Source organism: Megascapheus bottae, chromosome 16 (assembly GCF_031878675.1).
Source record: "Megascapheus bottae isolate mThoBot1 chromosome 16, mThoBot2.hap1, whole genome shotgun sequence".
NCBI classification, from domain to species: Eukaryota; Metazoa; Chordata; class Mammalia; order Rodentia; family Geomyidae; genus Megascapheus; species Megascapheus bottae.
Genome location: NC_143524.1, coordinates 30,599,862 through 30,627,046, shown reverse-complemented (window position 1 = coordinate 30,627,046; position 27,185 = coordinate 30,599,862). Strand labels below are relative to the sequence as shown.

At 41.3% G+C, this 27,185-nt stretch overlaps 1 protein-coding gene across 3 annotated transcripts in view; it reads left to right on the top strand.

Annotated features, from left to right (window-relative positions):
* Positions 1 to 27,185, top strand: part of Nav2 (neuron navigator 2) — a 379,403-nt gene that overhangs the window by 150,003 nt on the left and 202,215 nt on the right. For all 3 annotated transcript variants that reach the window (XM_090348005.1, XM_090348004.1, XM_090348003.1), the window contains exons 5-6: positions 10,015 to 10,273; positions 22,894 to 23,054. In XM_090348005.1, the coding sequence (XP_090204131.1) occupies positions 10,015 to 10,273; positions 22,894 to 23,054 (420 nt within the window). The remainder of the gene's footprint in view (positions 1 to 10,014; positions 10,274 to 22,893; positions 23,055 to 27,185) is intronic.

Below are 27,185 nucleotides of genomic sequence, written 5' to 3'. Positions count from 1 at the left end.
TGTGGAAAGTAACAGCTAGATGGAGCTGGTAAGTTCACAAATATAAAGGCTTTCTATGTGGGATCTGTTTCTTGTCTTTGCCATATGGTGGAAATTCATGTTTTTCTGTCTATATTGTATTTCTGAGCCATAGTCTCTTTCAGTATTGGGAGTGGGTAGAGTAAGTGGCTAATGTTAAAACCTGCTGAGCAGAGCATATCTTTGAATGGAACTGTGGGAAATTTTGTTTTGTAAGCTCTAATGCACTGGACCTGTCCTTGGGCAGGCATGATTGCACTTGCTTCCAGAAGGCTCAGAAACAGTTATAATCAGCCCTCATCCCATCTTTTACTTGAAGGATGCTTGATGGATTTTATTCCCTGGAGTGGTAGATTCTCACCCCTGAAGAATGAAAATTGCTTGAGGCTCAGGGGTCGGTGCCGCCTCACATTCCCACTCAGAGGAATACAGTTTCCTCCTGATGGACAGTTCTCATGCTGACCAGCAGGCAGCATGCTCTTCCTACCTTCTGAGAGATTGGATCTAATGTTCATACGTGGCCCTGCCCCCCAGTAGAGTGACTGCAGCAAAACCCTTAAGACAGACTCTGTAGGCCTGCTTTATCCTCCAGCTTTGGAGGTAACTCCTGGACACTCACCAACTACCCATTGTCCTATCTTCTGGCTTATTACTCCCTGCATCTGCTCTATCCCCCTCCGTGTCCTAAAGCATATGAAGTAAGTGTTTCTTAATTACCCTTAAGGTAAAGGTTGTTGTCCATATTGGCTCTGGTTCTCACAGCTAAAGCTGGAGTTTATAACCTCTCAGCTTACAGATAAAGAAATATTAGCCTAAAGAGATTCAAAGTGAAATCCTTGATACATGTCACTACAGTGGCAGAACCAAGATTAGACTGAGCTCTGTGCGGTCTCAGAGCTTGTGTTCATGGTGTCTTGTGGGAGAGGATATAAATAAAATTTAGGCATGCTATAAACAGAAAAAAGGAATCAGCTTTAGAATACCTTCTAATCTTTGATGTTGGAATATGTTGTGTCCTCTTCAGATGTTCATCCTGCAAATGATACTCAACCCTCTATTCCTTCTTGACCTCAGGTGACCTATAGGTCTCAGAACATGGAAGAATACCCAGGTAGAGTGTTGAGGTATCAATTCTAGGATATATCTATGAAGTGGCTAATGGTACTTCAATAACCATCTCAATATATTATGTTGTGTCTCATCTTTCCTGATGGGTCAAACTCACTGATAACTAAGCAAGAATCCATAACATTTCAGTCACATTCCATTATTAGAGTACCTTGATATACATATTTATGACCCAGTCTTAGACATTTTTAAGCTTCCATTGCCAACTATTCAGAAGTCTTTCCTGTCATGCCCCTAGTGCAGCAATTGCTGTAGAAAGCTGGGAGGAGGAATGGTTGACTTTTCCTCTTTCTTACTTCTTGTACCTGAATCTGTAGGACTAGGGCAGCAGAGTTAACAGAATTCTATTGCTGGAAAAAATAGCTATCTTCCTCTTGGTAGCCATCACTGCCACTGTCCACGTAGCAGGTTCCACCCTGCTGACTTGGGAATTGTTTTGTGCTAGCTGCACTCTGGCCATTGATCACCTTTTGTGAGATTTAGCTAGCAGTCTTGCCTTAGTCTCAGGAGTCCTCCGGTATCTCACAGTGAACCAGCACGAAGCTGTGATGAGTGGACAGGACTCTTGTCGTCTGGCAAAACCACTTCACCATTCAGGATCTCTCCTATTTTGCTCCTGACTCATGTGGCCCGGAAGCAGATCAACCAAGTCCCTGCTAAGCAGACTTACACCTCAGGTCTAGGATGCCAGTCATCCCACTTTCAGAGGTTTTATTCCCTTGTCCCCTCTCCCTGGTGAGAGGAGGAAATATCTAGTCTCTGTAATTATCAAGCATTGCCTTCCTATAATGATATTCTGTTATTAGACCTTACAGAATAAGATCAATAAGATCAATCATATTGTGCTTTATTGATTTCTTTGGGAATGAAAGGAACGATGACAATGGTATCTGGTGGTGAGTCTGATTTTGAACTATTGTGTTCTCTGGGAAGGTAACTGGTCCCATTTCCTGTCATCTCTTTGAACCTACAAAGATCAGAGTCTTTGAAGACCTTTAACTTCAAATGGAGCCTTAGTTATCATTTCTGACCACAGCAACTGTCTCATTCAATGTCCGATAGAAGAATTCTTGAAATTTACCACTCGTCAATCACTGAGCACTTATAACTTACTTCCTCCATGCCCCAGCAACATGAGGTCAATATTGGTATTATCTCCGCCATACAGATGAGGAAACATGGCCTAGACAGGCTAACCCATGAAAGGGTAGAGGGGGGGCCCCCTCCCAAGTTTGACAATTGCTAAGCTGCCCCATCTGTTAATTCAAAAGCTTGCTGTTTTCTCCCATAGGTTAATAACCTCTGCTTGTTTCAAGCCACCTGCATATCTCCAGAAAAACATTATAGTGTTTTAAATAAATAACCATAGTTTAATGGTTTTTTTGTTTCCTTTTGAAGATGATTGAGTGCCCCAAGGCTTCTCAGATGTAAACACACCAGCAATTGGAAAGCTCTATAGACATCTCCACCCTTACCCAGTGACTAAAAGCTGGTTTGGGAAGGGAGGGTGTATGCACCTGTCCTATAGAGTTGCAGCAGCACAGGCCTGCCCTGGCCTGCCTGTTAGAGGGCCACAGAGATCCTTTGTTCTAGTCTTAGACGGCAGCTGCCTGGGAGCAGAGGCTGCAGTGACTGAACCTGTAGAGGTACTGCTGGACTCCTGCCTCCTCTGCTCTTGAAGCTCCAGCCCATCTCTTTCCACTTAGAGCCTTGCCCAAGTCATGTGAGCTTAGGCCTCCCTGCCCTGGGATGATGTTCACGATTTGCTTTTCCTAACCCTTCCTCATTCATGCTCCACCTGTCATAGCCATCTGTCAACCTGCCCCTGGGAAAAGGATGGCATTTATCCCTGACCATTTTGAAAACACCTGGTCTTTGTGCCATCTGGGCCTAAGCCCATCTTCCTGCAGTGAAGTACAGGTTGGGGTAAGGTATATTCTATTGAGTGCAACAAACATTTGCTGGGTACACACTGTGTCAGGCATAATGCTAGGTACTGGGATCCACTGTTTAGTGAAGGCAGTCCGATAAGACTGCCTTGAGTCTAGTTAATAAAAAGAGCTGTATTTTTAAGAAACATAGGTTTTTGTAGTAACGACAGTTCAGTTCCACCTGAAGTACCTAGGGGGCTTTTTTCCCCCCAGAGTGGCAATACTTCCTAGATTTTCAGGGTGAATAATCATCTACCAGGCAGAAAAATGTAGGTCAAGGGAAGTGTAAACAGAAGATGAGGCATGGGTGGTAAAGAGACCAGGTGCTAGCTCTTTATCAGTCTAGCAGAATAAAAAATTGTAAGCAGGAAGATCCTTCATGGTGACTCTGGGAAAGCATATATGCTTTTGAAATTAAATGATGGCCAGAAATCTAGACACTGAACTTGTTCCTGCTTTAATTCTGAGCCAGAAATCTGAGAGTTAAGGTGAAGGCAGAGGTGGAAGTTTGTTTTTCCTACACTTATCACCTGAGTGTGGCACTAAGAGAATGGTTCCTGTTCCTCTACACAGGGCGTCCCATGGGCTCTGCACCCATACTTTCATCCTACCTCCCCTAGGGGTATTACCACTGACAGGCTTAGCTACAGAGGGCTGCAGGATTGAGCCAGAAGGTTGGGTGGGACATGACAGTTGTATAGCCAGCCCATCTGCACAAACATTGATACGTAATCCATGGTCCCCCCCCCCTCACATTGGTGGGTCAGGTCTAAAGCAATCAAGACTAAAGGGAATTGGCTAGGAGTTCTGCTACTCTGCCATTTGCAATACTTATTGATTTCCAATTTCTTCTACCCCATACAGCACGTTCCTTTGTGTTAGATTATTCTAGCACAAGTATCTTTTAAACCAGAGACCTCTTCAAATAATGTTAAACCAAGGGCTGGGAGTTTGGCCTAGTGGTACAGTGCTTGCCTGGCACATACATAGAAAAAAGTTGGAGGTGGTGCTGAGGCTCAAGTGGTAGAACTCTAGCCTTGAGAAAGTCCAAGGACAGTGCTCAGTCCCTGAGTTCAAGCCCAGGACTGGCAAGAAAAAAAATGTTCAACCAAGCTGGGTGCAGTGGCTCACATCTGTAATCCTAGCTACTCAGGAGTCTGAGATCTGAGGATCATGGTTCAAAGCCAGCCTGCTTAATAAAGACTGTGAGACTCTTATCTCTAATTTACCACTAAAACAAACAAACAAACAAACAAACAAACAAAAACCAGAAATGGCCCTGTGGCTCAAGGGGTAGAGTAGTAGCCTTGGGCTGAAGAGCTCAGGAACCATGCCCAGGCCCAGAGTTCAAGCCCCAAACTGACCCCCCCCAAAAAAAAGTTCAACCAAAATAACTCTTTCTTCTTTGTTGGTCATAGTGCTTGAACTCTGGGCCTGAGCGCTGTCCCTGAGCTCTTTAGCTCAAGGCCACCACCCTTCCCCTTGAGCTACAGCACCACTTCTGGTTTTATAGTGGTTAGTTAAAGAAAAGTATCTCACAGTCTTTAGTACCTGGGCTGGCTTTGAACCATGATCCTCAGTTCTCATCCTCCTGAGTAGCTAGGATTACAGACATGAGTCACCGTGCCCAGCTTAAAATAATACATTTTACATATCAGTCATGTCATGATTTACCTATTACATCATGAAGATTAGTAGCAACCAATGTGGATAAAGAAATCAGTCAGAAATGAACTTCTGCGTCTAGGCAATATTACATCTAATATCTAACACAACTGGAGGATGGCCTGTACAATTTCACCTTCAGTTTGCATGAGGAGGGTTCCATTGTTTTGCTAACTAGTGTCTTTGGACTATACAGTTCTCTCTGTGCTTTCCCAACTTTCTCTAGAAGTTAAAAAGGTGAGGCTAGTTAATCAGATGCAAATGATGCTCTGTTTCTAAAACCATAACAAATGTTTCCATGAGGGAAACATTCTTGTGGGATGTTGTCTTTAGACTTCCCCTGTGGAGCTGGCTCTTTGGGCCTCATTGGCACATAGACAAATACCAGTTGGGAATGTGGGAAGAACACGAGTCTCCTATTTTGAATACTGTCTATTATGGACCACCCGTGGCATAGGCTATGTGGCTTTTACATATCTACCAGTCTTGAGGTTTTCTGATATGAAAGCAAAAATAAGCAGCCCATATGGTTGTAAACTTGGAAATGGCTAGGGAAAATATGGTATGTCCATATAGTGAGCTACTAGCTGGCAATATAAGGCAATACAAGAAATGAGGGATCAGCTGGGTGCCAGTGGTTCACACCTGTAATCCTAGCTACTCAGAAGACTAAGATTTAAGGGTTATGGTTTGAAGCTAGCCTGGGCAGAAAAGTCCTGCAAGGCTCTTATCACCAACTAACCACTCAAAAAAAGGAAGTGGTACTGTGGTTCAAGTGGTATAGTGCTAGCCTTGAGCACAAAGAGGTTCGGGGACAGCACTCAGGCTCTGAGTTCAAGCCCCTCAACTGACAAAAGATTAAAAATTAAATAAATTAAGGGAAAATGAGGGCTTCTAGAAGAATCAAACCTTAAGTAAAAGAGGCAAGATACAAAAAAACTACAGTTTATGTGACTGTCCTTACATAAAATGTCCAGAAGCCAAGTGCTGGGGGCTCACACCTATAATTCCAACTACTCAAGAGGCTGAGATCTGAGGATCATAGTTCAAAGCCAATCTGGGCAAGAAAGTGCATGAGACCCTTATTTCCAATTAATCACAAGAAAACCAGAAGTGGCATTGTGGCTCAAGGTGGTAAAGCACTCGCCTGAAGCAGAACTCAGTGATAACACCCAGGCCCTGAGATCAAATCCCACAACTGACAAAAGGAAACACAGTCCAGAAAAGGCAAATCTATACAAATAGAATACAAATGACTGGTTGCCTGAGAAGAGGTTTGTGAATTGATTACAATTGATCCTGAAAAATCTTTTGAGGGTGATAGAACTATTCTAAAATTAAGGTTTATTAGTTGTGCTTAGAAGCCTTGAATTTTACATTTAATTGTATAGATATATATTATATAGTACCACAGTAAAGCTATTTTTAAATCCAGAAGGAATGTCACCATTGAGTTTTTATAGATTACTCATGACATTTTCTTCTGAACACTAGTGACTTACTGTAGGCCTCCAGAGAAATGTGGAGACTAGACGTCCCTCTTGAACTTCATTTGGATGCAGAGCTCTGAACAGGAGCTGAGGCGGCTGTAGGTAGAGACCATATTTTCTGAGCCAAAGTGGGATGTGCAAAATCAGACAGTGTCCTAGGTACTCATTACTCGCTTTCCTTATTTAATCTTTACTTGTCATAAAAGGCCTATGGGAAGGTACAGCACAGTGTATGTTCATTGTTCAGATAAAGAAAATTAAAGTTCAGAGAGTTTTAACCTTGATAAAACTCAAAACCTAGGGACTGGGAGTTTGGTTTAGTGGTAGAGTGCTTGCCTAGCATGCATGAAGACCTGAGTTTAATTCTTCTGTTCCATGTACATAGAAAAAGCAAGAAATGGTGCTGTGGCTTAAGTGGTAGAGCTCTAGCCTTGAAAAAGTCCAAGGATAGTGTTCAGACCCTGAGTTCAAGCCCCAGAACAGGCAAAATAAACAAACAAACAAACAGCTCAAAACCTAGAAATGATTGACTATAGAGACCCACTCTCCAGCTCTTGCATATTTCAATGGTCTTTATGATAAAAATGCTACCTTCTATGGAAAACTATTTTTGTTGGAGGAGCATTATGTTCTTTGACAGTAAAAGTGCTTTAGGGGACAAAGGAAGAAACTGTTGTGATTTTATGATCGCAGTAGCTACAGAATGTGACAAGACTGGCTATGGCTGTCTGCACTAGAGTTGGCTTGTAGTTTATGGAGATGCTGACATGCATATCCCTACTCTCTTCAGTGAACAAACCATGAGACTAGATTTGCTGAAGTAAATTCCTCCTCTTTATTTTTTTCTGTATTTAAAAAAAACTGAGTTATGGAATATTTGACACCTCTTTTATAAAGAATATTTATATGCCCGCTAGCTAGTTGGTTTAACAAATAAAAATGTTATCTTGTCTGTTTTTTAATTCACTACACATGATAGAAATACTAGTACGCCAACTCACACAGCATTAGGAAACCAGACTTCATGTTGCACAAAACTTGGACTCAAAGCCCAGCTTGCTTCAGTTACTACCTTGGAAATTAAAGCTTTTTTTTAACCTATTTGCTCTGATCACTCTGGTGATCATGATAGAAGGGGATTCATGCACATGATCTTAGCCTGATATGCACTAGTTAGTAGTAGCCTTTATTATTATAAACTTAATGACAGGATAACTACAAAAGGCACTAAAAAAAATCTTAGTTGGAGATGTGAGTTTGGCCTAGTGGTAGAGTGCTTGCCTAGCATGCACAAAGATCTGGGTTTGATTTCTCGGTACCACATACATAGAGAAAAGTCAGAAGTGGTGCTAAGGTTCAAGTGGTAGAGCTCTAGCATTGAGAAAGACCAAGGACAGTGCTCAGGCCCTGAGCTCAAGCCCAGGATGGGCAAAAAAAAATCTTAATTTGATTGCATATATCACCATGACTAGCACTCTATCTCCATATGTCCTCCAGTGAATTCATGATTGAGACAATTGTCTGTTTTTCCAAATTCCTTCAAAGGTGCATTTGACTGGTTCATCTAGATTCTGTCCCTTTCTCCTGTCACTGTCCAACCACTTTTCATCTTGTTGCCTCAGATTCCCATGAATAAAGTAAGTAGCCAGCTAAATCATCCCTCCCACTCTTACACTCTGTTAGACATATGTGCTAATATGGATGTTTGGAAACAAGGCTGCATATGTGTGCTGCATCTTTGGTTTCCTTGGGATGAAGAAGGAAGCAGCTTAAGAGTTAGAACTGAATTTCCCAAAGAAACTAGAGGAATCTGCACCTTTGTGGCATTTTATTGCATGCATTCAACAGAGTGGTTCATAAGTAGTAGCTGGGCATTCTGGTTTGGCTGTGTCAATCCAGGCTTACTCTTGTCATCCTGGCATAATTTAAAATGATAATATCTCTTACTCTAAAGAGCTAATGGCTTTCATGATAAATTAGAAATTTGCACCATAAAAGGCATCATTAGTAAAGTATGAAACTGAACTAGATAGCAATCTAATCTGGGATTCTGGAACCATGGTCTTCATAAAATAGCCAAGTGCCATGATGAATGTGACTGTTCACACACTTTTTTTGCCAGTCCTAGGCTTGAACTCAGAGCCTGAGCACTGTCCTTGGACAGTGCTCTACCACTTGAGCCTCAGCACCACTTCCATCTTTTTTCTATGTATGTGGTACCGAGGAATCAAACCTTGGTCTTCATGCATGCTAGGCAAGCACTCTACCACTAGGCCAAATTCCCAGCCCACAAAACACTTTTATACATGTGCTCCCATCTAATCTGCAAAACAACCTTGCGTTATAGTACAGACTATATTGGTGTCACCATTTTCCTGAGGCCCAGAGAGACTAAGTGATTTATCCAAAGTTATACATCTAGACAATGTTAGATTAGAGCTCATGGCTTAGGGCTTCTCAATATATCAACACTACTCAGCAATCAGAAACTGTTCTGTTTGTTTCCAAAGTATGGAGGGAAGGTTGGATTCCAGAAGTGGATGTTGTCCATTGCCCAGAAAAAAGGCTGCTCCCACAGGAAGTAATGTGTTTCAGTCTAATTCGCAAACCATATCAGTACCAAGTTCCTGATGGACTGGCCATTCTCCTATTCTCTTGTGCAAGGAAGCCGCCTAATTCTGAGAGAACTCCATTCATACCTTCTGAGCTCAGGAGGAAATCCTCTTTTCTTCCTGGAAGGGCACTCCTAGGTGGGGGACTCAACTAGAGATATACACTCCCCACCAGGAAAAATGGCCTCTTCCCTGAAGCAAGGCTCCTAAGCCTTCCTTGGCCCCATGTCCCATTAACTGCTGTGCTAGTTCATAGAAGAAATCCATCCTGATTTGGCAGCACAGCAGATGGGACTGATTGTTTCCCCTCTGGTATCCTCCCCTTCTGTTCCTTGTGCTTGGTGGCCCTGTATTTCACCCTAAGAGCCAGTTCAGATTCTGGCCATTGGCATCTGGTGTTAAAAGTGCCACATAAAAGGAGGAATCACCCAAGAAGCAACCTCTTGAGATCTATACCCTTCCCTTTCAAATAAATACTTTCTTTGTCTCCACAGCTCTTCAGGGATGCCTGGAGGCAAGTGCATTTTCACATCTGCAAAGCACTATCTGACACTTGAAAAAAATTCCTCCCACTGCTAATTTAGTTTAGGGGTTGTTTTGCAGGAGGCCTTTATGGAAGCAAGTTATTACAGCCTACCTTCCTTATCCCTATCTACAACTCTTTATTTGATGGACGAGGAAGACTTCTATTTAAAGGATGCTTATTGGAGAGAGCTGAGCAAGGGATTGGAATGGGTTGACAGCCACTTGGCACACTCGGTGTAGCTTGAGGCTTAGAACATGGTCTTGGCTGAGCTAACAAGACCTGTGTATCTCCCCTACTGCCAAAGAGTACCTCATCCAAGGCCAACTGCCCTGCCTGAAGAACAAGCACAGTCTTGCTAAGGATGCTTGCTGTTTCACTGGTGTCCTCCCTGAGAATTTTCTCTTAGTACTTGCCAGATATCCAGTCATAACTTGCCTGGTATAACCACTCTAATCCCAGTGGGGAGAATAAACTAATTTCTTTGTGGTTTAGGCCTGATTTTAATTGAGTGTGATACCAATTAAGTGTTCAGGAAGTCTGTCATGTCCTAAAGGAATTAAACTCATGTGAGGGCTGAGACAGCCCAGTGAATGGGAGGAAAATGAAAGAGCTTAGCTGACCAGAATCTCTTTATTTTCTTTCAGAAATCAGGAATGGAAACCTCAAGGCCATTCTAGGCCTCTTCTTCAGCCTCTCCCGATACAAGCAACAGCAGCAGCAGCAGCCCCAGAAGCAGCACGTCTCATCCCCTCTGCCACCTGCTGGGTCTCAGGTGGCTGGGATACCTTCTCAGAGCCAGACTGGCACAATTCAGCAACAGGTGCCAGCCACTCCCCAAGCACCGTGCCAGCCCCAGCCAGCGCCACATCAGCAAGCAAAAGCACAAGCTGAAATGCAGTCCAGGTGGGGCTCCTTGCCAACACACACACACACACACACACACACACACACACACACACACACACACACACACACACATATATATATATTTCTGATTTTTCAGGTGTCTTCCACACTGTCTACATGATAGCTCCTACTGTCTTGTGGTTTCCAGTCAAGCTTCTTCAATGCTGGAGTGCCTGGTAGTTAGTATAGAATTATCATGACCTTGAAATGGATGCAAAGAGGCCTCCTTCTGTGTATTTTTATAATTCAGAATCGCCAGCCCTCAAAGCTAATTAGCTACCCTTGCCACCACACTGGCCTATAAAAATACATGCTCATAGACTTCAAGCCCCTTCTTTTGTGTTCAAGTTAGGCAAGAAACTCATTTTACTTAATGCAGGCAAACTCTCTCTTCTAATAGATGCCTCTGTGTTGCCAGAAGAGAAGTAGATTTAGCATGACAAGAAATATGAACAGTGTTAGTTGAGGAGTCAGCCAGGTTTCTCAAGAAGAAACAGTGACCTCCTCGTGAGAGCAGTGACTGAACATGCCTGTTAGACTCAAGATAGTGCGAGTCATGTTGTGTTGAACTTAGTTGAGGAAATTCCTACCACTGTGCTTTGCAGAATTGGGGCCTAGATTTTACTGCTGTTCCCAGAAGGACTGATGCTTCCCACTGGATTTCAACACAGAATGATGTACAGGCAGAATGTTTCTATAGTTACCATTACCATTACTTAGCCTACTCTAGAAACACACTCCTAAACCTCTCTGCCAAAGTTATAAATGGTTTCTGCCAGTTAAACACATGATACCCTACAAGTCATTTGCTTTAATGGCAGGAAAAAAATTTTAATAGCAAGCCAGGCCGACTCACGCTTATAATCCTAGCTTACTCAGGTGGCTGAGATCTGAGGATCATGGCTCAAAGCCAGCCTGGGCACTGAAGTCCTGTGAGACTCTTATTTCCAATTAACCACTAGAAAACTGGAAGTGGCACTGTGGCTTGAGTGGTAGGGTAGTAGCCTTGATCTGAAGAGCTCAGGGACAGTGCCCAAGCCCAAAGGTTAAAGCCCCATAACCGCAACCGACACACACACAAAAAAGATTAAGAGCAAAGAATTAGAAACTAGAAAGCGTTTTACTCATGGTAAACATCTGTAGAAAAGTACATAATTGTTTTTATTTTTACCATCAGTCTCAAGCTAAATGTCACTGATCTAACTGATTGCTTGATTTCATCCCGTGTGGTCTGGAAAATAATCCTTTTTCTTTCTAGTGCCACAAGCCGTGGGAACTAGTCATCACACTTCTTACAAATCTTGATACCCTTTATCAATTTGGGTACTGAGCAAAGTCCAAAGCTACCTTACAGGTAGCTATAGCTTTTATTCCCCCATAAGAAGTGTAATTTCTCTGTTATGATAATGTTAAAGCAGCAATAATGAATAAATATATATCAGGCCTCCCAATTGATTATCTAATTATATTCAATTGGTATTATTGATATGGAAATTTGGGCTAGCATTGAGGGAAAAAAAAGCCAAGCAGCCCTCAGACATACCACTCTTTGCCTGGAAGCCTCTATGTATGAGAGCTATTCCTTGGTCAGAATTTCCCTGCTGACCTTGAATTATTTGAGTAATCACTTCCTACACTGTGTTCTACAGAATGTATACTCCCTGGGATTTCTGCTTGGGTTATATTTCAGGGTAGTCTCTAGGAAGAGGAGGGCTGAATGAGGAGAGATTCTGGGTTGTTATAACTCTTCTTTCAGGTCTGCTCTGAGCCTTGAAACTGCTAATATACATTGTTTTATTTTGTTGCCATCAATCCTTCTGCATGCCAGGCATTATGCTAAATAAGCCCTTGGAAGTCAGTGATGATTAAGGTAAATAAAATGTCTGCTTTCTGCTAGCATGATATTGGTGAGGCTGAGAAATAAGCAAAAATAAAGGGATAAATGCCAGATACAGGTGGCTTCTGCTTGAGATCCTAGCTGCTTAGGAGGCTGAGATCTGGAAGACTGGTTCCAAGGTAGCCAGGACAGATAAGTGTGAGACTGTCTCCAAAATAACCAGCAAGAATCCGGGCTGGAAAATATAACTTAAGTGGTAGAACACCAGCTGAGTAAAGAACCAAGTAAACAAGAAATCCTGAGTTCAAACCATAGAGCTGGTGAGAAGAGAGGCAGAAACAGAGCAAGAAGACAGCGAGAGAGGGTGGGGGAGGAGTACCATAGTAAGATGGAATTCAGAGATACTGGATCACTATTCTTGATTGAGTTGAAAGGAAGTTTTCTCTCAGGATATAACACATAGTAGAAAAAAATGAAATAATGATTCAAAACTCAATCATGGTGATCTAGCAGAGGGGGAAGCTGGTATAGAGGCCCTGTGATAGGAGAATACTTGACATGTTGGGAAGTGAAAGCAGGGAGAAGTGAAAATGTAGCTTGGATGCAAAGAGCATTGCTATCTTGACCATGGACTATAGCTAGTGTCAATGAGTCACTGAGGCCAAATCAGAGAGATGTCTAAAGAGCAAACATTTTAGACTCTATTCTGAGGATACTAATGATAAGAAGACCTTATATGGAAGATAACTGAATTTCTTAAAAATCACTTGTGTGCCAGTGCTACTCAGGCTGAGATCTGAGGATCAAGGTTCAAAGCCAGCCCAGGCACAAAAGGACCTGAGACTCTGATCTCCAATTAGAAAACAAGAAGTAGGGCTTGGCTCAAGGGTAGGGTGGTAGCCTTGAGCTAAAGAGCTCAGGGACAGCACCCAGGCCGAGTTCAAACCCTATGACCCACCGCCCCCCCAAAAATCCCCTTTGTACTGGGTGCTGGTGGCTCATGCATGTAATCCAGCTACTCAGGGAGCTGATAGCTGAAGGATCACAGTTCAAAGCCAGCCCTAGTAGCAAAGTCTATAAGACATTCAATCAGCCACCACCAGAAATCTAAAAACGGAGGAAGTAGAGCTGTAGCTTAAGCGATAGAATGTTAGCCTTAAGCAAAAAAGCTCAGGGAAAGTGCCTAATCCCAGCACAAGCAAAAAAAGAAAAGAAAAATACCTTTGCTTCTCTTTGAGTTCTTTGAATAGATTATGGATAGTTGGGACCAGAAGAGTAAGAGCAGGGTTGGAGATGGATAGAGGCAAGGCACTTTGAAGTTTGAGACCTGCTAATAGATTCACTCTCTGGAATGAGAAAGAGGAACCCCTATAAAGCCTAGATTTCTAGTTTAGGCAGTTAAGTAAATGGTGGTTTTACTTATAAGATGAAGAAGCTTGAGAGAGGAACAGATGAGTGTTGTAAACCTGTAAAAAGTGATAGAGATATTAGCATTCTACAAACTAGCTATAATGCTTTTATATTTCATAAAGCATATCACTGTCTACTGTTCCAAGGAACATGTATTGAGAAACACTGGCTGTGTCATAGAGCTGTGTTACTCAAACATCTGTTTCCATGTCAGGTGTCTGTCATCTTAAAAGAAACAGATGTTTCCATCAGAATATCCATATCTCAATAAGGAGAAAAAACTACCTGCCCTCAATGAATGTTCTACGTATGAAAACAGCCATATAACTCAAGCCAAGGTTTTCCATCTTTTTATGCCAAGTAGAGTGGTCTCTGCCATTATGACATTAGCCCCCTACAACATGGTTGCAGGGACTAGAATTTGAAGTGAGTATATGTCCTTTACCTCTCCAGGTTCAGTTATATCCATTGTATTCTGATAGTTTCTAATTTTACTCCTGAAGACCAAACTTGTTCTTAAGGACTAGGGTTCTTAATATCCCATCCTAATACTGAGGCTATAGTTTAAGAATAGTTCCATGCCACTGCATTTCTAGCCCCCAATTGATAACCAAAGCCCCAACAGGAATAGTGTGGGGCCTTTGACCCAGATATTTGTCAGATATTGATAACCCCAGAAGTCAGTTTGTTTTGGTTCTCTGCTACAACTCTGTCAGATGCAAATTAATGAAAACATTTTCAAGCCATCTAGGTTCAGTATCTCTTTTCATACCATGCTGATAACTTTCCCTGAAGTCTACTAATATAGGAGTTATGAAAAAGAAATCAAGGACAAAAGAAATCAAGTACAATGGTATGAAGATATAAGCAACCCCTCCAAGACAACTAAAGAAATTCACTTTGCCTGTTCGCTTTAGGTCTTCTCACAATTTATGTGGTGGCAGAGAGCTTGCTCTTATTCTGTGAAGTTCCTCACCAGTCTAGGTCTAGAAGAGAAGCATTGTTTCTTCACTTGTGTCTACCTCATATAATTTAGTGTGCTAGGGAAAATCCAGAAAGTTGCTTTGTTTTTCCCCCCACAGTTCTCATATCTCTCTTTTCTTCCCAAGAATAGTGAAAAAACATTATATTTCTTACTTCAGAGAGTTTTATGAACATGGTGCAAAAACAATGGACACAGGAAAGATAACTTTCTGGATAGGATGTGGCTCAGTGGTAGAGTACTTAGCATGTGTTTGTTTGTTTTCCACAAGACAGCATGCTTTGTTCAAATAAACATTTCAACTTTGTTCCAATATATGGATGTAGAAGAAAAAGCATCCAGAATTTTCAATCAATATTATTAATTAATTTTGATGACATTTGGGTTTGACCTTGGGCCTGCCTCATGCTTGCCAGATGAGTGCTCTATCATTTGAGGCATGCCCCAAACAATTTTCTTGTTTAGTTTATTTTTCAGCTAGCATCTCATGCTTTTGTTTTCACTGGTCTTATATCATGATCTTTCTGCATGCTCCTTTCACCTGGGATTATACACATGAGACAATATGCCCCATCTCTCAACAGACTTAAAGTGGTTATTTCCATAACATTAGGAGAAAAAGAATTCCCAAGAAATAAATTGCAACTATATCTTTGTTTGGAATTAACTTTATCACCTTTATCATCTGGTACAACAAATATATAAAATAAAAATACTGTATGCAATACTTTACAAAGACAGAAAATATTATTTATGCCTTAAACATCTCAATACTTTGAAAGGTACTTTTAAAAGTCCTTTGCTAGCTAGAGGCACAAGAGATATTTCATTTTTAAGGAGGGAGGGATAAAAAATTTTTAAGTAATTCAGATTGCAATTTTTTTCATTGTAAATATGGACTAATAAAGTAACTCTAGAAAGAAATATACATCTAGTGGGAAAAAGTGAGTAGAGGGAAACACCAGGAACTTTTGCCCACTGTGAAACTTATTACATATTTGTATGTCTAATATATCTTCTCTCTCCTCACTCATCTGTTCCACTTTTTTCTTTCCAATCATGCAGTGCATCATCCAAGGATTCATCTCAAAGCAAAATCATCCGCTTCACTCTGGGTCAGAAAAAGATCTCTAGGTTAGAGTTTCTCTGTGTTCTGCAAAGCATGGTTTAAACCCAACCCACTGCCCCTGTGTCCCGTCTGCTCTGGCTGTTTCCTTTTCATTCTTCTCCTCATTCCATATTTACAGTTTCTGAAAACCAAACATGCTTTGGCTGATGATCCAGTGATGGGGATATTTGCTTATGGCTGTGAGATTGGGGTGGGGGAGAGAGAGAGACAGAGAGAGACAGAGAGATTGCTATATGCATGATGTTTCTCAACTAATTGATTTTTGCCTCTAACTGCTTTGCAACAATAATCCATTCAGATTTAGAGAGAGGTGAGTTTCTAAGGGTTTTTAGTTTTATTTTTGTATGGTTTTATGGTGAGTGTGCTCTCTTGCTTCATCCCTGTCCTAATTCAACCTCACTTACATCTTGTTTACCTGTTCTGAGCTTTCTGTTGTTGTGATTGTTGTTAAAATTACTAATGTAGGGTTGAGTTTCTTCTGGGTTACAAAAACAAAACAATGGGACAAGTATTCCTTGTTTAGTTTCTGGACATTCTTTCACACTGTGAAGAGATTACCTTATTTCCCTAATAGTAACTCACTAGTTAGGCTGCTCACTAACTAGCTCTCTTGGTTTATATATTAGCTTATCTACTACATCCTAGGTTGCATTCTAAGATCCAAGAAAAGCCACTGAAATCTACTCTTATTTCAAAGGTTTAAACAGCCAACTCTACTGAAAACACCAATTTGAAGGTGTTATTTAATCCTTCCACCAGTCGTCATGAGCTAGATCATGGTATTCTCATTTTGCAGATGAGGAAATTAAAATTAAGGATGTTAGGTAATTTGCCCAAGATCTCATAGAATGTAGAAGAGTCAGAATTAGAACGCAAGTAGTCTAACCCCAGAATCTTACATTTAACCTTTATGCTACACTACCTACTCCTTCTTTCTCTTGTACTGTGGCATTCATATAGTTATTGAATCCACTTTTTCAAACCTTGTGTTTCAACTGTTACTCTTGGCTTTTCCCTTTACCTTGTCCCTGTGGCATTCTAGTCGAAATTGCTGCTGGGTAGAACTCCTCATTCTGATTAGTGCCTGCTTATTTCTCCCTGTGTATTATTTAAAAGTAAAAGGAAGTGCATCCTTCCTGATTTCACTTATGTACAAACTGCCTGACTCTGTGAGTCATTAGTTTTTATTAAAGAGAGTTTACTTTTCTGAAAAGCTGACACATGAGAAGACTCAACCTAGGATCTACCTAGCCAGTATGGGAGCAACTGCGTAGCAGTGCAGCTCTCCGTAGAACACCAACATGATAGTCATATTGGAACCAAGGGATGAGGAACCTAAATTTGTCATTGCTGCTGGAAGCCATGTCAGAGATTACCGGATGAGCAACAAGAGGCCTAGGTCAGAGCAGAAACCACTGTTTAAGCTCTTCCCTACTAATCTGCACATTGTGTAAATGTACACATATAGGAAAGGAAAAAGGAGGGCTAAGTTTGGAAGAAACCTACAATCTCAGGACTGTTCCCACAATGTGCTCAGTCCTGGAAGATAAAGAAAACAGGAGCTAGCTGGGAAACTGACTAATTGGAAGCACATGCCCATCCCATGCATAATTTGTTATCAGTCCCAGATGATAGGATGTGCTTGGGAGGCAGTAGGAAGAGAGGAAGAAAGCAAGAAGACAAGGTGTATCTATCCTACCTCGAGGCTCTGCTGAGCACCGAACTTCCAGCTTCACCTTAAGCCAAAGTCTGGCTTCTTGTGGAGTTATTATCCTCATCTAGAATTCCTTTAGGGCTACATTTGGTCTTTTGAGCCAATAAAGGGATGTTTCTTTCATTTATTTACCTAATACTCCTTCTTAGCCACCCTCCTCCCCCACTACCAGCCTTGAGCAAAGACCCTGATAAGAATTTAGGCTGATTAAGCACCACTAAGTATAGGAATAAGATTTAGGTGCCAAAAGAGACAGCCTCACCCTTCTGAGTTTCCCCAGAGTTCTGGAAGCATGTGTCTTGTTGGAGTGCAAATCCTGATGGAACATTTGTCAGAGCCAGACACCTCCATGGGTACCAGGGATGTTGAGCAGAGTAGAAGCCTCATCCTTAAATGTGCATATTGCATGTATGGAGGAATTGATTCAAGGCTAATGGATCTCCATGGATTTCTGCCTTTGACTATGTTATTGCCCCCAGGAATGCCTAGTGAGCCTGAGGTGTTCCATTTAATCTACCTGCAGAAGGCAGAAAAGCATAGTAGCCAAGAGATGCAGTCCCTGTGAGCCTGTGTGTCCTGATGTAAACAATTTCTGTTTTACTCAGTGTCATGAGGTTCAAATCACGTCATTCTCATGCAATAACTACTGGTGTATAATCAGTGCACCCTAAAGCATAGACATATGGTAATGTTGGTATGTTGCATTGATTTAGGCCAGGTAAGGTAACCAGGCTGATCTAGCATGTCTCTCAAGAGTTGAGCCCTTTATGATCATCTTGTGGAATGGGATCAATGGAGTCAGTAATCAGCCCTCTCTGACTAGCTGCTGAAAAGCAGATGCTATGGAAATGAGAAAGTTAGCATTTAATCATCTTGTCTGGCAAAAAGCATCACTGTTTATAGACCCCCATCCCCTCCCTAGCATGTGCACACAAGCTGCCATTCTTCCTGAGAGGGGTACCCATCTGCTCCTAGACTTTGAAGTGGTTTTTAGGGAGAAGAGCTGCTTTCTTCCCATCAGCACGTATAGTGAGTGGAGTCGTAGAGTGGGGATATTCACTCCTAGATCATGTGCCAGGAATGATAGTCTTACTTCCCTGCCTTTTCAGCCCTGTACATGCTGAATAAACTGACCATAGCTCTGATTTGCCTGCCTTTTTCTTACACTACTTCCCTTACACTTATTTTTAAACAAAACCAACATGTATGTTTCTGAGAGCCTATCTGTGCCTTCTGTCTTTTTTAGTTCCTTTGTACAAAGAATGATCATGAGAGGTGAAACTCCTCTTTGAGAGGAACTGTTAGGATCCAGAACAGAGCTGACCAACCTATATCCCCTCTGCTTTCTTTGCTTTATCAAGGCTGGCGCAGAGGATAGCATCCACCCTCACACCTGCAGCTGTCCTATGCAAGCCAGACTCAGCTCCTCAGAAAGTCAGTTCTGATGCTGCCAACCAATAGCATGTACTTCTGGGCTAGGGTTGGTAAAATACATGAAAGATGTTCATATTAATCAACTTCAAAATGTCTAGCCAGAGGCTGAAGGTCTGTGTCACTGATAGGCTAGAAGATACTTTGTTTTTAACTCAAGCCTTGCTTTCAGTAATTAGTAATTCATCATGAAGGGTAGGACAAAATCTATGCCATATATATATATATATATATATATATATATATATATATATAATGTATGGTCTTGGGTCAGGCATTTGGCCTAGTGGTAGAGTGCTTGCCTAGCATGCACAAAGACCTGGGTTCAATTCCTTGGAATCACATACATAGAAAAAGCTGGAATGGTGCTGTGGCTCAAGTGGTAGAGCTCTGGCCTTGAGAAAACCCAAGGACAGTGCTTCAGGCCCCAGGACTGGCAAAAAAAAGTAAATATATATGGTCTACAAGGTTTTCTCTCCCTTGACCCTGCTTGCTTCTCCAGGCTAATTCCCTCTGCTCACTGCCTATTAAGTGCCAACATATACCAACTGTTTTCCTCTGTGCTTTTCATATATGGGCTTTTGCCTTTGCCTTCTTGTCCTCTACTAGAGTTCCAATTTGACATAACAAATATTGCTCCAAAGTCTCTTGTTTGGACCTTCCTTTTCTACCAAACTTCAAGGTCCAGGTCCAAAGTCATCATTTTTCTTCTCTGAAAGATTTTTGAACATTTTATATTTTATCAATTCATAAGTCATCTAGGTATCAGCAGGGAACCAGCCCCTGCAGATCTAAATAAGACTGGTTATATAGTTCTCCTCCTACTTTTTAGCATATAGAAAACCCTTCATTATAGGAAAGGGAAGGGGGGGGAACAAGATGATTGGGAGTGGGTGGGGGAGGGAAATAGGGACAAAAACATGAGGGGTATCAATATGTGAGAAGTAACTGTAATCCCTCTATACATTACCCTGGCAATAAAAAGTTAAAAAATAATAAAAGAAAATAAAAGAAAAATAAAACCCTTCATTGCTCAAGCATTTTAGATTCTTTCTCATGGTTGCCTTTGACTTTAAAGACCTTCTTCTGAAATCTTGTATTTTAATTTGTGGATTGACTCATTTTGTCTACAGGTATCTTGCTCCCCTCACAAGTGAGTTTTTGTTTCTCTTCACAATATACTTATTCATTTTTATAAGAGGTAGTTTTTGCTAAAAATTTCAGATTAATAGAGAAAGCTGAACTTTGGGACAAGCAATAGTCCAAGCCTATTCTCAATATCACTCAAATTTTAAACACCATACCATCAACACCAAAGCTCTCTAAAAGTTTGAAGACACTTATTCTCACCCAGTTTTCTGATTTGGTTAAGTTAAGGGAGCCATCCTCAATCATATGTAATGGTAGTGGATTACATGAACTGACTTTAACTTTGTAGTGGCATTTGATGGCTAGGTACTGGCTATTTTTTATTTACCAGTTGTAATTTAAGGCTTTTTGAAACTTCTTATTTATGTCCTAGAAGACATAGCACTGATCTGCAGCCATTTGAAGGGCATGCCACTCTCATCAAAAGAATACTTAGGGGCCAGGAGTTTGGCCTAGTACGAGAGTGCTTGCCTACCATGCACAAAGACCCAGATTCGATTTCTTGGTACCACATACATAGAAAAAAGCTGGAAATGGTGCTGAGGCTCAAGTGGTAGAGCTCTAGCCTTGAGAAAGTGCAAGGACAGTGCTCAGGCCCTGAGCTCAAGGTCAGGACTGGCAAAAAAAAAAAAAGAATACTTAGGTTCCTGGTTATAACCATTACCACCCATGGAAAACACAGAATTTTCCCAACCAATAATATGTCATTCCAGAGAGAGAGAGGCCCACAAACAATCCAGAAGTCCAAGTCTGTGTCAGTCACATTTAAAGAAGTTTTTCTTATGGATTATTCTTTAGCTAAAATGAAGAGCCTTGCATGACAGTCTGTCTTACCTCTTTGCAAATATTGATCTTGGATACTGATTTTTTTCTACTGTTCCTGATGCTTTAACTAGATGCATCTATTTCTTTTTTTCATTCTTTCTTGTACTATATCACATTTCTCCATTGTGACAGTATCCAGTTTATCTGAGAATTTGCTCAGTAAAGAGGATGAGATGGTGAAATCACGTCTTGAATGCTTACAATATATTGGCCAGATATTAAGTCCCATTTCAAACTTAAAATCAATAGTTTACTATTATTCCAAAGTTACAGGTAAGGCACATGATTTCAGAGATGGTATGAGACTGATCCAACATTTTTTTTTGCCAGTCCTGGGCTTGAGCTCAGGGCCTGAGCACTGTCCTTGGACTTTCTCAAGGCTAGAGCTCTACCACTTGAGCCTCAGCAGCACTTCCGGCTTTTTTTCTATGTATGTGGTACCAAGGAATCGAATCTGGGTCTTCATGCATGCTAGGCAAGCACTTTAACCACTAGGCCAAACTCCCGGCCCGACTGATCCAACATTTTAAGAGTGGAAGAATCTATATTCTATCCTTTACACCATACCACCTCACAGAGGACCAGGCTGCCTACCTGAGTCAGGATTTGTACTGTCCCATCCTGTGCTTGGATTACTTGCCTTTATAGAATCCCTATGCTGTCCTAAAAATCTAATGTGGTCCAGTTTAGGCTGAGCACAATGGGGACTTTTCATCAACTCTGAAAGGGAATGCACCTTTTCTTCCTTGTTGCATTTTGTTTTCCTACTCTTTGCAAATTCAGTTCCCCCATGGAAGCAAAATGATATGACCTTACTTACTCCACATTACTTAATACTACTGATGCGATGTCTTGGACCAAATCCATAATCATTTTCCAGGCTAATGTGTAGACACAAAGACTCCTGCAGACCATAGTTGCATTGAATAAATCCAGTTCAAAAAGCCCCACACCTGTTTTCCCATTGAATGTTGAGTATTCAGATAATTCTGATGGGAAGGACTTGCAGGACACTGTACTGGAAGTCAAATCAGGAGGTACAAAGATCCCATTGCTGGATCTCCTTTGCCAACTGTGCTAGCTACATCTGGACCCCAAACATATGCACTAGCATTGCTGATATGTCTGAAACTGATCGTGTCTTCTCCAAACAAGATGAAATGAATTAACAGAGGGATGAATCATTCTAGTAAAGTGGGAAGTGATGCCACTTTCTAGGGGGAGAACTCCCCCAGCCTCATCTCTCCCAGCTCCCAGTCAGGGAACCAGGCCAGCTACTTCTTAACTGGATACATTTTACAGTCCCTTCACACCAGCTCATGTTCTCTGTTTATTCTGCAACCATCTTTTTTGCTCAGCCAACAAGAAAAAGTTGAAAGCGATTGCCTGCTTATATCTAAAATGCTTCCAGACTGTAGGATTCTTTGGTGCTCACAGAATTGCATGAAAAGAGCCAGCTGAAAGCTTGATGAGTTGAAAATTCAGACTTATCACTGGGTCTAATGCTTGTTGGCTGAGGTTCCAGTTGCTCTTAAACATAGCTCAGTGGGTTTGAGTGGGTTTGATATAACTAAAAATCTCATCATTTATTCATCTTTCAACTTTAATTATTGGAAAAAGTCTGCTTAGTAAGTCCCTACACCAAAATTCTAGTTGAAAGAGTCTTACCTCCTATACTCTTTAGAGAGTCATCCATAATATCTTCAGACATATTACAAAGAAGTCTGGTGACTTTATTTTCAAAACCACCCAGGACGAGGTGGTTATTTAAAAGGAAAAAGTGTGTTTGTCCTTAGGCTAACAGAATCTTTCTGGTTTTATAGAAAGAATTAATGATTTTATCCATCAACTCTGTAGAAAAACTATTTCAGTCTCAAAAGAATGCCACAGAGACAGGTTGTCAGATGTTGAAGAAAAATATACGTCTGGACAAGTGTATAAAACCAGGCTTTAAATTCTCATTGCAGATGTGTTGGGAGTGGTAACAATTCCTTCTACTATTTGTAAGCTGTGTCCTTTTCTTATTGCCTGTATCCCTGTTTTCAAGACTTTTATTTGCCTCAGAGTAAATGGTTTAGGGATAGACCCGTGTGTTCTATGCTTGATAGAATTAAAGATAATAATGGCTTTTGCATTTTAGACTTCCAGGTCCTACCACAAGGGTATCCACTGCAGGCAGCGAGGCCAAAACACGTGGAGGGCCATCCACAGCTAACAACCGACGCAGCCAGAGCTTTAACAACTATGACAAGTCCAAACCGATCACCTCCCCACCTCCACCAGCAACTAGCCATGAAAAAGGTGAGTCGACTTCATTTTTGAGTGAGTTGGATTGAGAGTGAGGGTCAAGGTTACAAGTTGGAGGATGAGAATGAATCAGAGGATATGCTTGACTGGCAATTAATAAATAGGAGAAGATGCTGTTATATTCATAGCTGCCAGCAAGAATAACTGTGTCTAGTTGATGGGTGGAAACCCATAAAACACCTGACTGGAGATAGGAAGCAATATGACATTTGGAAATTGAAAATAAGTCTTCCTGAAATATGCATTGCCCTTCAGGAACTTTTCCAGAAAAGTGAGTTGTTTGAGATGATAAGCTTTTTAGCCATCAGAAATAATGTGAAGGGACTTAGGAATAAGGGAGTTTTCACCCTTAGAAAAAGTTAGGAATGTGGGTTGGCTCAGTGAAGATCTTAGCTACATATAAGGATCAGACAGCATTGCTCTTGAAGTTGTGACGATGCAACTTTTGCCATAAAAGGATATGGTATTTTTACTGTCCATAGTATTTAGCTTTTAGGATAGAGAAAAAAAGGTGAGTAGCTCTCTGGAAAGAAGGTAGTAAAATAAGTCTCTGCTTGTGTAAGCCATTGTCTCTAGAGGTATTTGAGTAACTGAGGCAGATTAAAAGTATCTTCAATAAAAGGCAAATCCCACTCTCCTTCCTGCATGGCAGAGGAGTCTGGACTTTTATACAGAATATAGCCAGGTCTATGGGAAGCATTACCTATCTTGGCCATGTGGAAGCTTCCAGGGACTTAACCTGGATGTTCTCTGTTTCCCTGAAACCTAAGCAAGCTGTTCCTCAATCCCTAAAGTGCTTCAAGAGCCTGAATGGTCTTTCTGCTATGCATGGGATCAGAACTCTCATTCCTACTACAACTTAGAGTCACTTGGATCAATAGAGCTGGATTACCTCAGAAGTTGCTCATGTCTTTTTTCACTTCAAAATATGGAGAAAATGGCCAGGAGCACAGCCTAGTGGTAGAGTGCTCACCTAGCATTCATGAAGCCCTTGGGTTTGATTCCTCAGTACCACCTATACAGAAAAGGCCAGAAATGGCACTGTGGCTCCAGTGGCAGAGTGCTGACCTAGAGCAAAAGTGTCCAAGGAAGCCAGGCGCCATGGTTTACGCCTGTAATCCTAACTACTCAGGAGGCTGAGATCTGAGGATCAAGGTTCAAAGCCAGCCCAGGCACAAAAGGACCTGAGACTCTTATCTCCAATTAACCTCTAGAAAATGGGAAGTGGGGCTTGGCTCAAGGGTAAGGTGGTAGGTAGTCTTGAGCTGAAGAGCTCAGGGACAGCAACCAGGCCAAGTTCAAGCCCCATGACTCAGGGAAAAAAAAAGTGTCTAAGGATAGTATCCAGGCCCTGAGTTCAAGCCTCAGGACTGATGAAAAGAATTGAGAAAATGTTTATGGAGCTGATAGATATATATGGCTCATTTCCAAACCAAGCCATTAGGAACCCTGCAACTAGCACAGTCATATTCGATATATTTAGACTGATCAAGGCTTTTTGTGAACCAGCTTTGGGACTTCTGATATAAGCAAAAAGCAGATTTTGTTTTCTTTTTTACTTCTCTCTTTTTTTTCCTTCCATCATCTCCTTTCTTTCCCTTTTCTTTATTGTACCAAAAAAAAACTGTACTTGGATTACAAAAATAACCTGTGCTTGTAAAACAGTTGAGTATATATTAAATTAAAGTTCTCTTTTATATGCTTCTTAACAAATACCAATATAAACCATCCTATGTATAACCTTCCAAAGCTTTCACAATGAATTTATATAAACATATTATATATACACATATGAAAAGTTCTTTGTTTCACATCGTAAGTAAAAGGGAGGTGATAGTGGTGGTGTTGGTAGGCTTTTTGTTTGCTTTGCTTTGTTTTCTTTGTTTTAACAAACTTACTATAGGCCTTAGTTACCATTTTTAGAAAGGATCTATCTAAAACTTGCTAATGTCATATCAGAGATAGAGAAAGGTAGAGTTATATTTAAACCCAGGCCCAAGATAAATGTTTTGCTTTCCTTGGAAAACAAGTGATTGGGGCCTTGCAGGAAGAATTAGGAAGATGGTAGGTATAATTACACTAGGCTTTCCCCTGGTGGGCTAGTTCATCTTTTTCCACTAGTTAAGTTGAGAGATGTTGCCATAAAAATATCTAGAGAATCATATATGGTGGTAAACACCTATAATATCAGAAAGAAAGTGAAGACATATATCTTTTTTTTTTTTTTTTGTGGGTCAGAGGCTTGAACTCCACCTGGGCGCTGTCCCTGAGCTCTTCAGCTCAAGGACACCACTCTACCTTTGAACCAAGCCCCACTTACTGCTTTCTAGAGGTTAATTGGAAATAAGAGTGTCAGGTCCTGTTGTGCCTGGGCTGGCTTTGAACCTTGATCCTCAAATCTCAGCCTCCTGAGTAGCTAGGATTACAAGCATGAGCCTCTGCACCTGGCAAACGAGGGAAAAGTCATATATCTTTACTGAATTACTGTAAGCTGAAAGCTTTGATTTATTTTTTTGGGTTAGTTTTGGGGCTTGAACTCAGGGCCTGGGCACTGTCCTTGAGCTCTTTATGCTCAAAGCTAGCACTCTACCACATTTAGCCCTAGTGCCACTTCCAGTCGTTGAGTGGTGGTTATGGAGAGAAAAGTCTCACAGGGACTTTTCTGCCACGGAATAGCTCCAAACCGTGATCATCAGATCTCAGCCTCCTGAGTATCTAGGATTAAAGGTGTGAGCCACTGGCACCCACCTCTGATTTTGTATTTTACCTGGTATTCACATTCTGTGACAGAAGACTATGATTGGAAGTGTTTCATCAAACCAAAGACACATTTTACAGGGCTTTTTTCAGTAGGATGGTAGCCTTGAACTGAAGAGCACAGAGACAGTTCCCAGACCCAGAGTTCAAGCTTCATGACCCACAAAAAAATAATTAATCTTTCTTGGTCAGGAGTTTGGCCTAGTGGAAAGAGTGCTTTCCCAGCATGCATGAAGACCTGGGTTCAATTCTTTGGTACCACAAACAGAAAAATCCAGAAATGGTGCTGTGGCTCAAGTAGTAGAGCTTTAGCCATGAGAAAAGCCAAAGGACAGTCCTCAGGCCCTGAGTTCAAGCCCCACGACTGGCAAAAACAAAAAACAAAAAACAAAAACACTAAAACACCTCTTTTTTTACTGCTACTGCTGTGACCACTAAGGGCCTTAGCATGGTTCGAAACAATAGCCCTTAGATTTAAGAGCTCTTGTAGCATTTTTATAGCTTCAATTTCCCTCTGTAATTCTCGGGTCCTCCATTACTGGAATTCTGTGAAGTATGAAAACTTTTTTTCAGTTTGCATTGTCTATTGGGTTGCTGATATGAACACTATCTAGGTATTTTAGTACTCTCCATCCCCAGTCTTTATATCACTCATGTTCTGTTTGTCTTGCCTTCCATGGAGAGAAGAGGAAAACCTAATGTAGCTGGAGGCAACAATGTTAGTCTTTAATACTCCGTCACTTCTGAGTATCATTGGGGCCATTGATGAAGCATTTCATTGAACAAAATAAACATATCACTTGAGTTGGCAAAGCAATTTATCAGAGTTAGTGACTGGAAAAACTGTGGAGCAGCCATCTGTATCCTACCACTGACTGAAATTCTGACATGAAGTCCTAGTTTAAGTAGTTAGGATTAATTCTGTGATCTGCATCCTGCAGAAAACAATAAAATAGGAACACCTTGTTTCACATTATTTCTTTCATGTCTTACGTGTCATCTGCACTGGGCTGGTTGTAGTTACCAAGAGAACTAGTATGCAGATGCTACCTCCCAGGGGCGCATGTATTTGATCACAGAGAGGCCCTTCAAGTTGTAAGGGAAAAAAAGAAAGATGACATAACCAAAAAGATCAGGGAGGATGTTGGAGAAGTGATATCATTTACAATGGTTTCCATTCCCAAATCATTGTTTAGCAAAAAGGAAGAGGGGGCTGAGAAGGAATGAGTCATCTCAGGGTACTGGTCTGGGAGTTTATCAAAGAGCACATCTGTTAGGTTCACTGAATTCTTTGATGCCTAGTAGGCATCTACAAAGATGCCTCCTTGATTGAGTGGAGCATCCTTGGTCAGTTTGGAGCTGAGATCC